General features: G+C 38.3%; 1 protein-coding gene across 2 annotated transcripts in view; it reads left to right on the forward strand.

Annotated features, from left to right (window-relative positions):
* The first annotated feature begins 7,165 nt into the window (after window positions 1-7,165).
* LOC136878829 (rhodanese domain-containing protein CG4456) overlaps window positions 7,166-18,284 on the forward strand; it is an 88,026-nt gene continuing 76,907 nt past the window's right edge. Inside the window, exon 1 of one of the 2 annotated variants that reach the window (XM_067152353.2) lies at window positions 7,166-7,517. In XM_067152353.2, the coding sequence (XP_067008454.2) occupies window positions 7,409-7,517 (109 nt within the window). In that variant the 5' untranslated portion in view covers window positions 7,166-7,408. The remainder of the gene's footprint in view (window positions 7,518-18,284) is intronic. The other variant, XM_067152342.2, reaches the window with a different exon arrangement.

Genomic DNA, 18,284 nt, shown 5'->3' on the forward strand with positions numbered 1-18,284 from the left:
ACCAAGGAATTCTTCACAAAGAATCGCAGGGTCGAGTTCATCTACATGTAATTAGGGTGAGCAGAATTGAAATTTACTTAATACATAGTGTTACTGCATGGTTACTACTTGCATGTCTCGGTGGAGATTCAAGAATACGCCACTGTACCCAAGCTATCAGCCATCCATATATAGAGAACAGTGACTACTCCACATTTCCGTTCCCTACCTCTTCCCTTTCTCCTACTTCCACACTTCTCGGCAACAGTTCCTTGTTCCTCATCTTCCCTCGGTTGTTCTACCTGCAGTGACTCGTACCGATTACTCTCCGACACCTCTCCTGAATTCTGATCTTGAACGGAGCCCTTAGCCTGCAATCTCCTTCCCCTTAAAACATTAGACCACACGTCCTCTACAATTCCCTTCTTTCCTTCCAATCCCTCTATTACACCTACTGCATCCTGTACATTGTTTGTGGGAGGCCTAGTTTCCTTCCTGTCCTCTGAGGGAATCCTAGTGATCTCTCTTCGTTGGTATAATACTTACAAAGGCAGATTATCATAAGGAATAGCATCGTAACTTCCGCCACAACTTCTCCGGTATTTCGTATAGATATCCGTTCAAACTAGTGCGAAGGTAATAATTTACAACATTAAAAACACAATATGCCTGTAAATTTCCATTTAAAAAGAAATTAAAGAGATTACACGGTAATAGTTAACAGTCGTTGTATTGTTATTAATTATTGTCGCTTTTCATATTCAAATATTGCATTGTTGGCTACAATCGTGAACAAAGGGTGTACCAGTAGTGTTGGCAACTAAATATAAATAAAAATCAGCTGATCTTGTATTCCAATCATTTGTAGTTCTGAGTAGGTAGTTAAAGTATCCGTAATTTATATTTCGCTCCCTCTATCTTTCTGTATTTATGAGCGGTTAGCTAATAATAATAAAGTTTATATATCCCAGTAATTGCAATTTAAGTCCCCGAAGTAGTAGGAGTAGTTATGACAGAAATATTTTTGAGAATTTTTGTAGAAAACCTCGTATTTTCCGTAGGCCTAATTAAGGACACTTTTATTCTCCGTCCCGTAGAGTAGGGAAAATAATAGTAATCCACCAGCTGTAATAATCACATAACCACATTTCAGTTGAGAATTGTAGTGAAGATAAGTTATATTAGATAGTATATTGCCTGTTATATTGGTGCTTTTCTTTGTGTACGGCACATCTTTCGAGGCTTAACCATTTAATCAAACGCAAGGTTTCATTTCTATTAGAGCATAGTAGGATTAAGTAATACTAAATAAATAATCTTCTGTCTAAGCGTTTAACTTTGTTGGAAATCCTTGAGTACGGTAGTTCTCGCGAATTTCAAATTTTAGGCCAAATTGCTATTTTCATGTCTATTTGTGCTTAATAATAACCTATTGTAATTAGGATACGTCTGAACGTAGTTTAACAACTGTTGTAATGTATTGTAGTGACTTATTAGAAATTAGAGTGCTTATTCCATTATTTGGATAGTCTTGCGAATTTCAAATTTTAATTGTAATTTCCATTTCAGCGTGTGCTTATTAATAACCTGTTGTTTTATAATTAGGATACGTCTGAACGTCGTTTAAAATTATTGTATTGTACTATAGTAGGTTTATTATAATAAATTATTGTGTTTTTTTATTACTGTGAAATATTTGTGGAATATAGTATCTGTAGTATCTATAGTATCTGTTTTATCGGTAATAACTCCCTAACTAGAATTCTGTTGCTGTAATTAGTGTAGACTTAACTTCAATTTAGAATTGTGTAGACCTAATTCTGGTGTATTACTTTCGGGTTTCAGTAATTAACAGCAATATTCAATCTGTTAATGCGTTGTAGAAAAAAATTCGTACAACTTAGTAGTATTGTAGCGTAGTAGTAGCTTATATTAATTATCTTGTTGTGTCATCTTTGTGAACTATCCTAGGCAATATTCCTTTCCTTTCATTTTTATAGGCAATATTCCATTCCTTTCATTTTTATTTTCACAGAATGAGTTATTTTATTTTTTATTTTCTTCCCATTATTCCGTAATTAATGTCTACGCAGTGCAAGTGTAGGAACTGTGGGTGTGGCCAGGCATTAAGGAGTATGAGGGAGGAGTTGGAGAGTTTGTGGAAGATAATTAGGATTCTCTCAGAGGACAGGAAAGAAAGTAGGCCTCCCTCAAATAATGTACAGGATACAGTAGGTGTAAAGGAGGGATGGGAAGGAAATGGGGGAATTTTAGCAGACAGGTGGTCTAATATTTTACGGGGAAGGAGATTGCAAGCTAAGGGTTCTGTTCAGGATCAGAATTCAGGACAGGTGTCTGTGAGAGATCGGTACGAGTCACAGCAGGTAAAACAACCCAGGGAAGATAATGAACAGGGAACTGTTGAGGAGATGTGGGGAAGAAGGAGGAAGGGGAAAGCTAGGAAAGAGAAATGTAGTGCAGTGGAAAGGAACAGGGTCATGGGATGGAGAAAAGCGAGGAGGAAGTAGCTTCTGCAGCAGTGAGAGAAGATAGGGCTGACTAGGAGGGGAGGGGAACAAATGAGGAGGGTAGGGTTAAGGCTCTGGTCATGGGGGATTCCATCGTTAGACATGTGGGAAAAGTGTGTGGAGGAAAGGGAAGCAGGGTAGAGCGTCATCCAGGAATTAGGATGCCGCAGAAGTGAAGGAAGAGGGAAAGAAGTAGGTGGTAGTGTTTCACGTTGGTACTAACAAGGTAAGGCAAGCATTTATATAAGTACCAACATAGTTGGGGATGTGTGGGATCTGGTAAATGCACCACGGATGAAGTTTAAGGAAGCGGAGATCGTTATCAGTGGAATACTGTGTAGGAGGGATACTAACTGGATGGTGATTGGGGATTTAAATGAGGCTATGGAGTGGGTATGTGGGAAACTGGGAGTGAGATTTCTAGATCCATATGGGTGAGTAGGAGACAGGGATCTGCGCTCAGATGGCCTTCACTTAAACCGCAGTGGTACACATAAGTTAGGAAATTTGTTTAGAAGGGTTATAGGCAGGTACATTCAGGGAAACGGGGTGGCCTAGGTAGCGGTGTTAAGCGAACAGGGAACTGGAAATCAAGTAGGGATGACATAAAAATGTCAGTGCTCAACTGTAGAAGCATTGTAAACAAAGGAATCGAATGGAGTGATTTAATAGATATATACTTACCAGATATTGTAATAGGAGTTGAATCATGGCTGAGAAATGATATAATGAATGCAGAAAGGTTGTCACGGAACTGGAGTGTGAATCGTAGAGATAGGATAGAAATGGTAGTAGAGAGAGTATTCATCCTGGTGAAAGAAGAATTTGTAAGCTACGAAAAACTTAAGGATAGAAAACATGAAATTCTGGGTGTAAGGCTCATCTCTAAAGATAATAGGCAACTTGATGTCTTTGGAGTGTACAGACTGGGAAAGGGTAGCGCTGACGCTGATTCAGAATTATTTGATAAGATAATTAGCTATGTGGGAAATGATAAGGAAAGGAACGTGATTGTAGTGGGTGATCTCAATTTACCAAATGTCAATTGGGAAGGTAATACGAACGACGGGAAGCATGAACAACAAATGGCAAATAAGTTAATGTGGGAAGGGCACCTGATTCAGAAAGTGATGGAACCAGCTAGAGGGAAGAATATTTTGGATGTGGTGCTGATAAAACCAGATGAGCTCTATAGAGAAACCGAAGAAATATATGATATTAGTGATCACGAAGCTGTTTTTGTCGAAGTTAAAAATAAATGTGAAAGAAAGGAAGGTATTAAAATTAGGACTTTAGGCAGTACCATATGGCTGATAAAACAGACATGAGGAAGTTTAAAAAAAGTAACTATGATCGCTGGAAAATGGTGAATAAAAATGTATACAGACTCTGGCATGGGTTTAATGCAATTGTTGAGGAATGTGAAAATATATTTGTATTTTAAGTGGTAAGGAATGGTAAAGATCCACTATATTATAACAGAGAAACAAAGAGACTAAGAAGGAGGTGCAGGTTGGAACGAAATTGAGTTAGAAATGTTTATTGAAGTAAGGAGAAATTGAAGGAACTTACTAGGAAATTGACTCTAGCAAAAAATGCAGCTAAGGATAACATGATGGCAAGCATAACTGGTGGTCATACAAATTTTAGTGTAAAATGGAAGTGTATGTATATGTACTTTAAGGCAGAAACAGTTTCAAAGAAGGACATTCCAGGAATCATTTATGAACAAGGGGAGTGTGTATGCGAGGATCTTCAAAAGGCAGAAGTATTCAGTTAGCAGTATGTAAAAATTGTTGGTTACAAGGATAATGTCCAGATAGATGAGGTGAGTAATACTAAAGAAGTATTAAAATTTACCTATGATAACAATGGCATTTGCAGTAAGATACAAAAGTTAAAACTAGAAAATCAGCTGGAATTGATAAGATTCCTGGGGATATACTAAAGGTAACGGGTTGGGATACAGTACCATATCTGAAATAACGGTACTTATTTGATTATTGTTTGGTTGAAGGAGCTATACCAAATGAATTGAGAGTTGCTGTAGTGGCCCCTGTGTGTAAAGGAAAGGGTGATAGACATAGAGCTGAAAATTACAGGCCAGTCAGTTCGACATGCATTGCATGTAAGCTTTGAGAAAGCATTCTTTCTGCTTATATTAGACATGTTTGCGAAATTAGTAACTGATATGACGGAAGGCAGTTTGGTTTAGGAAAGGTTATTCCACTGAAGCTCATCTTGTAAGATTTCAGCAAGATATAGCAGATATCCTGGATTCAGGAGGTCAAATGGACTGTATTGCGATTGACCTATATAAGGCATTTGATAGGGTAGATCATAGAAGGCTACTGGCAAAAATGAGTGCAATTGGACTAGAAAAAAATAGTGACTGAATGGGTTGCTATATTTCTAGAAAGTAGAATTCAGTGAATTAGAGTAGGCGAAACTTTATCTGACCCTGTAATAATTAAGAGGGGAATTCCTGAAGGCAGTATTATTGGACGTTTATGTTTTCTTATATATATCAATGATATGTGTAAAAAGTGGAATCAGAGATAAGGCTGTTAGCAGATGATGTTATTCTGTACAGAGTAATAAATAAGTTACAAGATTGTGAGCGGGTGCAGGGTGACCTCGATAGTGTTGTGAGATGGACGGTGGGCAATGGTATGATGATAAACGGGGTTAAGAGTCAGGTTGTGAGTTTTATAAATAGGAAATGTCCTCTAGTTTTAATTACTGCGTTGATGGGGTGAAAGTTCCTTTAATGATCATTGTAAATATCTGGGTGTTAATAGAAGGAAAGATCATCATTGGGGTAATCACATAAATGGGATTGTAAATAAAGGGTACAGATCTCTGCACATGGTTATATATGAGGGTGTTTACGGGTTGTAGTACGGATGTAAAGGAGAGGGCATATAAGTCTCTGGTAAGACCCCACCTAGGGTATGGTTCCAGTGTATGGGATCCTCACCAGGATTACTTGATTCAAGAACTGGAAAAAAATCCAAAGAAAAGCTGCTCGATTTGTTCTGGGTGATTTCCGATAAAAGAGTATTGTCACATAAACGTTGGAAATTTTGGGCTGGGAAGACTTGGGAGAAAGGAGACGAGCTGAGCTGCTCGATTAATTGGTATGTATCGAGCTGTCAGTGGAGAGATGGCGGGTGAGGACATCAGTAGACGAATAAGTTTGAGTCGTGTCTTTAAAAGTAGGAAAGATCACAATATGAAGATAAAGTTGGAATTCAAGAGGACAAATTGGGGCAAATATTCGTTTATAGGAAGGGGAATTAGGGATTGGAATAACTTACCGAGGGTAATGTTCATAATTTTCCAATTTCTTTGCGATCATTTAAGAAAAGGCTAGGAAAACAACAGATAGGGAATCTGGCACCTGGGCGATTGCCCTAAATGCAGATCGGTAGTGATAGTGAGATTTACCCTCCAGGGTTGGGAGTTCCCTCGGACTCAGATAGCGATCCCACCTATACCGCCTCAAGGACAGTGTCCTGGAGTGAAAGATTTTGGGTCGGGGTGAAACTGGGAAGGATGACCAATACCTCGCCCAGGCGGTCTCACATGCTATGCTAAACATGGGCCTTGTGGAGGGGTAGAAAAATTGGAAGGGATAGGCAAGGAAGAGAGAAGGAAGCGACCGTGGCCTTACGTTAGGTAGGGGACTATATCCCGTCATTTGCCTGAAAAAGAATTGGGGGAAACACCGGAAAATCACTTCGAGGATGGCTGAGGAGGGAATCGATTCCCTCCTCTACTCAGTTGATCTCCTGAGGCCGAGTGGACCCCTGTTCCAGCCCTCATACCACTTATCGTATTTCGTGGAAGAGCCGGGAATCGAACCGGGCCTCCTAGGGTGGCAGCTAATCACACTAACAACTACACCACACAGGTTGACATTAATAATAATAATAATAATAATAATAATAATAATAATAATAATAATAATAATAATAATAATAATAATAATAATAATAATAATAATAACGAATAAAAACCTACAACCTGTTTTCCAGTCATTGACCGGGTCAGGGATGTAATGAATGAAGGAGATATAGGCTATTAGTACGATGGGGTCGCCACTTCCAAAGTGATTTATTAATGACTGATAGATGCTATGCAATGAAAATGGAGAGTGTTGCTGGAATGAAAGATGACAGGGAAAACCGGAGTACCCGGAGAAAAACCTGTCCCGCCTCCGCTTTGTCCAGCACAAATCTCACATGGAGTGGCCGGGATTTGAACCACGGTATCCAGCGGTGAGAGGGCGACGCGCTGCCGTCTGAGCCACGGAGGCTCAATAATAATAATAATAATAATAATAATAATAATAATAATAATAATAATAATAATAATAATAATAATAATAATAATAATAATAATAATAATAATAATAATAATAATAATAATAATAATAATAATAAACACTAACGATAAATGAGAATGTATATATTTCATAAATTCGCCTTCTTCATAGCTATAAAGCAGTATTTACTACGCCGCAACCACATCCGTTGCGCTCCACTACTGGAACTGCAAGCGAGCACACGTTCAGTACTGTTCCTCCGGCCTCCGCTCGCCCATCGGGATCACCGATTGGTTTCCAAGCAACAGTTTACAACCGGCGAATACCGGAGGGAGCGCTGCACTCGCACTACCGATTGCAATCATAGGAGCATCTGCTCCGTTCCCAGCTATACTTTACTCCGTACCAAGGGTCATGTAAGAGAAATGCTCCGTACTGTTCAATTTAAGAACAGTTCTGAGGCTGGATTAGTTCCAAAATAACTGTTGTGATAGTTTTTGCTCATGTGTATAAAGTCAGTCCCATTCGTCCTTTCCATCTTATTGGTCTTTGGAAATTAACACTAACGATAATGCTGAGAACGTTCTGCAAGGTAGTTATTCCTCTCTCTGTCAGGGTTCGCAACTTAGATTTCCAGAGCGTTATTGTTCGTGGCATCGTACGTAGGGAAAATGGGAATGGTAAGTTAACATGTAACCTATATTTTTGAGTGAATTTATGGAAAATATGCTGCTTACACGGTCTAGCACGAACTAGTTTGTTATTCACTTTCCAACATATTAAACTCCAATAAGGCAGTTTAAATTTGTGTAATTCTTCTGTATTCCTTTCGGTCTTCAGTAATTAACAGGTGTTGTAGGATAAAAATAGCGTTCAATTAAGTAGTATTGTATCGTATATTAATAACCTTATTGTCGTGCGATCTTTGAGTACTATCCCAGACAATACAGTATATCCCTCCGTCAGTTTTTTGCACACAAGTTATTTTATTTTTCCTTATATTTTGTTTTTCTTTTTCGCAAAGAATGGCTAAGGAGTGCAAGTATAGGGATTGTGGGTGTGGCGAGGCATTGAGGGATATGAGGGTGGAGATGGAGAGTTTGAGGGAGATAATTAGGATTCTCACGGAAGACACGAAAGAAGATAGGCTTCTCTCAAACAATGTACAGGTCACAGTAGGTGTACAAGATGGGGAGGAAGGAAAGGGGAGAGTTGTAGAAGACAGGTGGTCTAATGTTCTAAGGGGAAGGAGGTTGCGGGCTAAGGGCTCTATTCAGGACAGGTGTCTGTGCGAAATCGGTACGAGCCACTCCGGGTACAGCAACAGAGGAACAGGGAACTGTTGCTGAGATGTGTGGAAGTAGAAGGAATGGAAAATGTAGAGTAGAGGATAGGAAAAGACAGGTGTCAAGTAGGGATGGCATAAAAATGTTAGAGTGTTGAACTGTAGAAGTATTGTAAAGAAAGGAATATAATTAAGTAATTTAATAGATATATACTTACCAGATATTGTAATAGTTGAATCATGCCTGAGAAATGATATAATGGATACAGAAATTTTCTCATGGAACTGGAGTGTGCATCATAGATTTAGGATAGGAAAGGTGGGAGGGGGAGTATTCTGGTGAAAGAATAATTTGTAAGCTACAAAAAAGTTAAAGATGACAAGCACGAAATTCTAGGGGTAAGGCTCATTTCTAAAGATAATAGGCAACTAGATGTCTGGAGTGTATAGACCAGGAAAGGGTAGCGCAGATGCTGATTCAGAATTATTTGATAAGATAATCAGCTATGTGGGAAACGACATGGAAAGGAATGTGATTGTAGCGGGGGGATCTGAATTTACCAAATGTCAGTTGGGAAGGAAATGTGAACAACAGGAAGCATGACCAACAAATGGCAAATAAGGTAATATGGGAAGGACAGCTGATTCAGAAAGTGATGGAACCAACTAGAGGGAAAAATATCCTGGATGTGGTGCTGATAAAACCAGATGAGCTCTATAGAGAAACCAAAGTAATAGATGGCATTAGTGATCACGAAGCTATTTTTGTCGTTGTTAAAAATAAATGTGTTGGAAAGGAAGGTCTTAAATGTAGGACTATTAGGCAGTACCATATGGTTGATAAAACAGCCATGACGCAGCGTTTAAGAAGTAACTGTGATCGGTGGAAGACTGTAAATAAAAATGTACACAGTCTCTGGGATGGGTTTAAAGCAATTTATGAGGAATGTGAAAACAGGTTTGTACCCTTAAAGGTGCTAAGAAATGGTAAAGACCCACCTTATTATAATAGAGAAATAAAGAGGATAGGAAGTAGCTGCAGATTGGAAAGAAATAGAAATGGCTGTGGAAGTAAGGAGAAATTGAAGGAACTTACTAGGAAATTGGATCTAGCAAAGAAGGCAGCTAAGAATAACATGACCGAACTCGATAGCTGCAGTCGCTTAAGTGCGGCCAGTATCCAGTATTCGGGAGATAGTAGGTTCGAACCCCACTGTCGGCAGCCCTGAAAATGGTTTTCCGTGGTTTCCCATTTTCACACCAGGCAAATGCTGGGCCTGTACCTTAATTAAGACCACGGCCGCTTCCTTTCCACTCCTAGCCCTTTCCTGTCCCATCGTCGCCGTAAGATCTATCTGTGTCGGTGTGACGTAAAACAACTAGCAAAAAAGAAAAAAAACAAAACAAGAATAACATGATGGCAAGCATAATTGGCAGTCATACAAATGGAAGGGTATGTATAGGTATTTTATGGCAGAAACAGGTTCCAAGAAGGTCATTCCAGGAATAATTAATGAACAAGTGAAGTGTGTATGTGAGAATCTTCAAAAGGCAGAAGTATTCAGTCAGCAGTATGCAAAGATTGTTGGGTACAAGGATAATGTCCAGATAGAGGAGGAGGAAACTAATGCTAACGAAGTATTAAAATTTACATATGATAACAATGATATTTACAATAAGGTACAAATTTTGAAAATTAGAAAAGCAGCTGGAATTGTTAAGATTTCTGGGGATATACTAAAAACAATGGGTTGGGATATAGTACCATATCTGAAGTACTTATTTGATTATTGTTTGCTTGAAGGAGCTATACCAAATGAATGGCGAGTCGGTATAGTAGCCCCTGTGTATAAAGGAAAGGGTGATAGACATAAAGCTGAAAATTACAGGCCGGTAAGAGTGACAGGCTTTGCATGTAAGCTTTGGGAAGGCATTCTGATTATATTGGATATGTTTGTGAAATTAATAACTAGTTCGATAGATGGCAGTTCGGTTTTAGGAAAAGTTATTCCACTAAAGATCAACTTGTAGGATTCCAGCAAGATATGGCAGATATCTTGGATTCAGGAGGTCAATTGGACTGTATTGCGATTGACCTGTCTAAAGCATTTGATAGGGTGGATCATGGGAGACTACTGGCAAAAATGAGTGCAATTGGACTAGACAAAAGAGTGACTGAATGGGTTGCTATATTTCTAGAAAATAGATCTCAGAGAGTTAGAGTAGGTGAAGCTTTGTCTGACCCTGTAATAGTTGAGAGGGGAATTCCTCAGGGCAGTGTTATCGGACCTTTATGTTTTCATATATATATAAATGATGTGAGTAAAGGAGTGGAATCGGAGGTAAGGCTTTTTGCGGATGATGTTATTCTCTATAGAGTGATAAATAAGTTAAAAGATTGTCAGCAACTGCAACGTGACCTCGAAAATATTGTGAGATGGACAGCAGGCAATGGTATGTTGATAAACGGGGCTAAAAGTCAGGTTGTGAGTTTCACAAATAGGAAAAGTCCTCTCAGTTTTAATTACTGCGTTGATGGGGTGAAAGTTCCTTTTGGGGATTATTGTAAGTATCTAGGTGTTTATATAAGGAAGGATCTTCATTGCGGTAATCACATAAATGGGATTGTAAATAAAGGGTACAGATCTCTGCACATGGTTATGAGGGTGTTTAGGGGTTGTAGTAAGGATATAAAGGAGAGGGCATATAAGTCTCTGGTAAGACCCAACTAAAGTATGGTTCCAGTGTATGGGACCCTCACCAGGATTACTTGATTCCAGAACTGTAAAAAATCCAAAGAAAAGCAGCTCGGTTTGTTCTGGGTGATTTCCGGCAAAACAGTAGCGTTACAAAAATGTTGCAAAATTTGGGCTGGGAAGAATTGGGAGAAAGAAGACGCGCTGCTCGACTAAGTGGTATGTCAAAAACATATCAGATATAAGGCTTTTTAGGCGTTTGCTCTATTAACCAGCGTTTTGTCTTAGGTCTGACACTAGACTCATCAGAGTGGGATGTGTCAGACCCTATACACTGACGCAGGGGTGTATGCAGGTGAACTTATCAGAAGCCCTTATAAGAGGCACAGTCTGATAACTGCATACAGGAGATAAATCTCCACAATGGAATTATTGCTCGCCTTGTTAAGTGGTATGTTCCGAGCTGTCAGCGAAGTGATGGTGTGGTATGACATCAGTGGATGAATAAGTGTGAGAGGTGTCTTTAAAAGTAGGAAAGTTCACAGTATGAAGATAAAGTTGGAATTCAAGAGGACAAATTGGGGCAAATATTCATTTATAGGAAGGGGAGTTAGGGATTGGAATAACTTACCATGGGAAATGTTCAATAAATTTCCAATTTCTTTGAAAACATTTAAGGAAAGGCTAGGAAACAACAGATAGGGAATCTGTCACCTGGGCGACTGCCCTAAATGCAGATCAGTATTGATTGTTGTTTGTTGGCCTGTCAGACAGTCCCAAAGAGTAATAAAGATGTATGGCTGCCAGCTGAGATGTAAACTGAGGGAAGTCAAATCCTATTGTTCGTTGACCTTCCTTCTTCGGATTTGGGGCATGATAGCTGAGTGGCATCATTCGTGGATGTAATCATTGCGATAGCGGTCGTAATCCCAGTGATTGCACATGGGATTTTTGAAATGCAAGGTCATATCATTGTAGTTCGGATGCGGTATAGTCAAATTTGGAGGTGCTGGCAAGACCAGATGAACTCAATATAGAAACTGAAGTAATAGATGGTATTAATAATCACGAAGCTGTTTTTGTCATAGTTAAAAATAAATGTGATAGGAAGGAAGGTCAAGTTAGGACTAATAAACAGTATCACATGGCTAATAAAACTGGCATGAAGGAGTTTCTATGAAGTAATTATGATCGGTAGAAACCGATGAAGGAAGAGTAAACAGACTGTGGGATGGATTTAAAGCAATTGTTCAGGAATATGAAAATAGGTAGTCCTTTGAACCTTTAAAGGTAGCAAGGAATGGTAAAGACCCACTATATTGTAACCGAGAAGTAGAGAGATTAAAGAGGAGATGCAGGTTGGGAAGAATTAGTTAGAAATGGTTGTGGAATTAAGGAGAAATTGAAGAAACTAACTAGGAAATGTAATCTAGTGAAGAAGTCAGTTAAGGATAATATGATGGCAAGCATAATTGACCATACACATTTTAGTGAAAAATGGAAAAGTATGTAGCCTATAGGTACTTTAAGGCAGAAACAGGTTCCGAGAAGGATAATCCAGGAATCATTAATGAACAAGGGGAGTGTGTATGCGAGAGGATCTTCAAAAGGCAGAAGTATTCAGTCAGCAGTATGTAAAGATTGTTGGTTACAAGGATAATGTCCAGATAGAGGTGACTAATACTAAAGAAATATGAAAATTTACCTATGACAACAATGACATTTATAGTAAGATACAAAAGTTGAAAAATAGAAAAGCAGCTGGAATTGATAAGGTTTTGATATTATAAGACAGTGGGTTGGGATACAGTACCATATCTGAAGTAGGACTTACTTATTTGATTATTGTTTGCGTGAAGGAGCTATACCAAATGGATGGTGAGTTGCTATAGTAGCCCCTGTGTATAAAGGAAAGGGTGATAAACATAAAGCCGAAAATTACAAGTCAGTCAGTTTGACATGCGTTGCATGTAAGCTTTAGGAAAACATTCTTTCTGATTACTTGAGACATGTTTGCAAAATTACTAACTGGTTCAAAGGAAGCAGTTTGAGTTTAGGAAAAGTTATTCCACTGAGACTCTGCGTGTAGAATTTGGTTGGTTGGTTGGTTGGTCGGTTGGTCGGTCGGTCCACATGCTTTCCTTCAAATTCTCTTCTAGCATTAACGGAAAATTGAATGACTGATGTCACTATATTTTTTAAAATGTTGGATTCAAAATGAACTTGGACCTACATGGTCAGTCAATCAGTCAATACTGATCTGCATTTAGGGCAGTCGCCCAGGTGGCAGATTCCCTATCTGTTGCTTTCCTAACCCTTTCTTAAATGATTTCAAAGAAATTGGAAATTTATTGAACATCTCCCTTGGTAAGTTATTCCAATCCCTAACTCCCCTTCCTATAAATGAATATTTGCCCCAGTTTGTCCTCTTGAATTCCAACCTTATCTTCATATTGTGAACTTTCCTACTTTTATAAACGCCATTCAAACTTATTCGTCTACTAATGTCATTCCACGCCATCTCTCCGCTGACAGCTCGGAACATACCACTTACATGTAATAAATATCATTTTTGGTCCGTATTGATGATATTAGATTGAAATAATAACATTAAGTTATTTATTAGACCACCTAATCAATACAAAATCGTCTTGGATGATTTACATCAATTTGTTAGCTAATAGTGGGACATGTTTCGCCTTCCCTGAAGGCATCATCAGCCATAGTCTTAACCTTAAATTAATAATAAGCGTCTAAATAACATGTAGTAATGAAATGAATTTTAAAAATCTTGAAGAGATTTGAAGTAAAATAACATTAAAAATAACAATGATGGTTTGAAAATACAATGTGATGAGATACAATAGTGGAAGTATTAACAAAATTAACATTAGAAGGCTGCTAAAATAAGTACAATGGATAAAACAACAGATTGTTATACAACAAGTAGTAAGATTGCATAAAAGTAAAGTTGATAGTCATGGCGGTTATAATTAGATGATGGCGAAAAATCTTATATAATCAAAGTAAAGAGGAGAGAATAAAAGTCAAAGTTAGTCGAGAGATCCAAAGTTCATCATGATCTTGAAGATAAAAGACGAAAGTCAGATGCATATGGTGAAGTTGTAGAACACGTTGAGGATATGAAGTAGGTGAATAGAAGTTGAAGAACAGTTTCAAATAGGATCACTATGGACCATCTCAAAATTTGAAGTGATGTTCAAATGTTGTAAATTGTGAGTTTGTAGATATTCTAGTTGAAAAAGCATATAAAAGTGGAATCATTTGACGGTGACAAAGATAGCTTGTAATATTATGAGTTAGAAGAATTTGCAACCGTAGACTTCTTGCTACGTGTGTTATAACTTCACCATATGCATCTGACTTTCGTCTTTTATCTTCAAGATCATGATGAACTTTGGATCTCTCGACTAACTTTGACTTTTATTCTCTCCTCTTTACTTTGATTATATAAGATTTTTCGCCATCATCTAATTATAACCGCCATGACTATCAACTTTACTTTTATGCAATCTTACTACTTGTTGTATAACAATCTGTTGTTTTATCCATTGTACTTATTTTAGCAGCCTTCTAATGTTAATTTTGTTAATACTTCCACTATTGTATCTCATCACATTGTATTTTCAAACCATCATTGTTATTTTTAATGTTATTTTACTTCAAATCTCTTCAAGATTTTTAAAATTCATTTCATTACTACATGTTATTTAGACGCTTATTATTAATTTAAGGTTAAGACTATGGCTGATGATGCCTTCAGGGAAGGCGAAACATGTCCCACTATTAGCTAACAAATTGATGTAAATCATCCAAGACGATTTTGTATTGATTAGGTGGTCTAATAAATAACTTAATGTTATTATTTCAATCACATACCACTTAGTCGAGCAGCTCTTCTTCTTTCTCTCAATTCTTCCCAACCCAAACATTGCAACATTTTTGTAACGCTACTCTTTTGTCGGAAATCACCCAGCACAAATCGAGCTGCTTTTCTTTGGATTTTTTCCGGTTCTTGAATCGGGTAATCCTGGTGAGGGTCCCATACACTGGAACCGTACTCTAGTTGGGGTCTTACCAGAGACTTATAAGCCCTCTCCTTTACATCCTTACTACAACCCCTAAACACCCTCATAACCATGTGCAGAGATTGGTACCCTTTATTTACAATCCCATTTATGTGATTACCCCAATGAAGATCTTTCCTTATATTAATACCTAGATACTTACAATGATCCCCAAAAGGAACTTTCACCCCATCAACGCAGTAATTAAAACTGAGAGGACTTTTCCTATTTGTGAAACTCACAACCTGACTTTTAAACCCGTTTATCAACATACCATTCCCTGCTGTCCATCTCACCACATTTTCGAGGTCACGTTGCAGTTGCTCACAATCTTGTAACTTATTTATCACTCTATAGAGAATAACATCATCCGCAAAAAGCCTTACCTCCGATTCCACTCCTTTACTCATATCATTTATATATATAAGAAAACATAAAGGTCCAATAATACTGCCTTGAGGAATTCCCCTCTTAATTATTACAGGGTCAGATAAAGTTTCACCTACTCTAATGATCTGAGATCTATTTTCTAGAAATATAGCAACCCATTCAGTCACTCTTTTGTCTAGTCGAATTGCACCCATTTTTGCCAGTAGTCTCCCATGATCCACCCTATCAAATGCTTTAGACAGGTCAATCGCGATACAGTCCATTTGACCTCCAGAATCCAAGATATCTGCTATTTCTTGCTGGAATCCTACAAGTTGAGCTTCAGTGGAATAACCTTTCCTAAAACCGAATTGCCTTCTATCGAACCAGTTATTAATTTCACAAACATGTCTAATATAATGAGAAAGAATGCCTTCCCAAAGCTTACATACAATGCATGTCAGACTTACTGGCCTGTAATTTTCAGCTTTATGTCTATCACCCTTTCCTTTATACACAGGGGCTACTATAGCAACTCTCCATTCATCTGGTATAGCTTCTCCGACCAAACAATAATCAAATAAGTACTTCAGATATGGTACTATATCCCAACCCATTGTCTTTAGTATATCCCCAGAAATCTGATCAAATCCAGCCGCTTTTCTAGTTTTTAACTTTTGTATCTTATTGTAAATGTCATTGTTATCATATGTAAATTTTATTACTTCTTTGGCCTTAGTCTCCTCCTCTATCTCGACATTATCCTTGTAATCAACAATCTTTACATACTGCTAACTGAATACTTCTGCCTTTTGAAGATCCTCACATACACACTCCCCTTGTTCATTAATTATTCCTGGAATGTCCTTCTTGGAACCTGTTTCTGCCTTAAAATACCTATACATACCCTTCCATTTTTCACTAAAATTCGTATGACTGCCAATTATGCTTGCCATCATGTTATCCTTAGCTGCCTTCTTTGCTGGATTCAATTTTCTAGTAAGTTCCTTCAATTTCTCCTTACTTCCACAGCCATTTCTAACTCTGTTTCTTTCCAGTCTGCACCTTCTTCTTAGTCTCTTTATTTCTCTATTATAATAAGGTGGGTCTTTATCATTCCTTACCACCCTTAATGGTACAAACCTGTTTTCGCATTCCTCAACAATTTCTTTAACCCATCCCAGAGTCTGTTTACATTTTTATTTACCGTTTTCCACCGATCATAGTTACTTTTTAGAAACTGCCTCATGCCTGCTGTATCAGCCATATGGTACTGCCTAACAGTCCTACTTTTAAGACCTTCCTTTCTATCACATTTATTTTTAACTACGACAAAAATAGCTTCATGATCACTAATACCATCTCTTACTTCAGTTTCCCTATAGAGCTCATCTGGTTTTATCAGCACGACATCCAGGATATTTTTCCCTCTAGTTGGTTCCATCACTTTCTGAATCAGCTGTCCTTCCCATATTAACTTATTTGCCATTTGTTGGTCATGCTTCCTGTCGTTCGCATTTCCTTCCCAATTGACATCTGGAAAATTCAGATCTCCCGCTACAATCACATTTCTTTCCATGTCGTTTCCCAAATAGCTGACTATCCTATCAAATAATTCCGAATCAGCGTCAGTGCTACCCTTTCCCGATCTGTACACTCCAAATATATCAAGTTGCCTATTATCTTTAGAAATGAGCCTTACACCTAGAATTGCATGTGTCTCATCTTTAACTTTTTCGTAGCTTACAAATTCTTCTTTCACCAGAATGAACACTCCCCCTCCCACCCTTCCTATCCTATCTCTACGATACACACTCCAGTGCCGTGAGAAAATTTCTGCATCCATTATATCATTTCTCAGCCATGATTCAACTCCTGTTACAATATCTGGTAAATATATATCTATTAAATTACTTAATTCTATTCCTTTCCTTATAATACTTCTACAGTTCAACACTAACAATTTTATGTCATCCCTACTTGATTTCCAGTTCCCTGTTCCCTTATCACCGCTCCCTAGGCCATCCCGTTTCCCTGAATGAACCTCCCTATTACCCTTCCAAACAAATTTCCTAACTTATACGTACCACTGCGGTTTAAATGAAGGCCATCTGAGTGCAGATCCCTATCTCCTACCCACCCATTAGGATCTAGAAATTTCACTCCCAGTTTCCCACATACCCACTCCATAGTCTCATTTAAATCCCCAATCACCCTCCAGTCAGTATCCCTTCTACACAGTATTCCACTAATAACAATCTTCGCTTTCTTAAACTTCACCCGTGCTGCATTTACCAGATCCCACACATCTCCAACTATATTGGTACTTATATCAGCTTGCCTTACGTTGTTGGTACCAACGTGAAACACTACCACCTTCTCCTTGCCCTCCTCCCTCTCTTCTACTTTCCTCAACATCTGCCTCAACCTAATTCCTGGATAACACTGTACCCTGGTACCCTTTCCTCCACACACTTTCCCCACGTGTCTAACGATGGAATCCCCCATGACCAGAGCCTCAGTAAGTGAAGGCAGGGATGTAATAACAGAAGATATTGCCTAGAATGTGGCTGTTCGTGAAAATTAAGATATTGGATTATTTTATACAGAGCGAGTGGCTGCACGGTTGGGTTACTTAGCTGTCAGCTTGCATTCAGGAGATAGTGGGTTCAAACCCCGTTGTTAGCAGCCCTGAAATTGGTTTACCTTGACTTCCCATTTTCACACCAGGTGAATGCTGGGGTTGTATCTTGATTTAGGCCACAATCCGTTACTTTCCTATCCCATCGTTGACACAAGACCCATCTGCATTTGTGTGACGTTAAGCAAATTGTAAAAATAATAATAATAATTGTATGCTAAAATTACTGTAATACACTCCTGCAATACTCCATTTTCAAGAAATTTGCGTTAAGGGAATTGAACACCCTGCTCTGTGAACCATGTGACCTTGCCGTAGTGGGGAGGCTTTAGCATTCCAATGAAGCAGGCGAGCTGTAGATGCAATTA

Source organism: Anabrus simplex, chromosome 1 (genome assembly GCF_040414725.1).
Source record: "Anabrus simplex isolate iqAnaSimp1 chromosome 1, ASM4041472v1, whole genome shotgun sequence".
Classification (NCBI taxonomy): domain Eukaryota; kingdom Metazoa; phylum Arthropoda; class Insecta; order Orthoptera; family Tettigoniidae; genus Anabrus; species Anabrus simplex.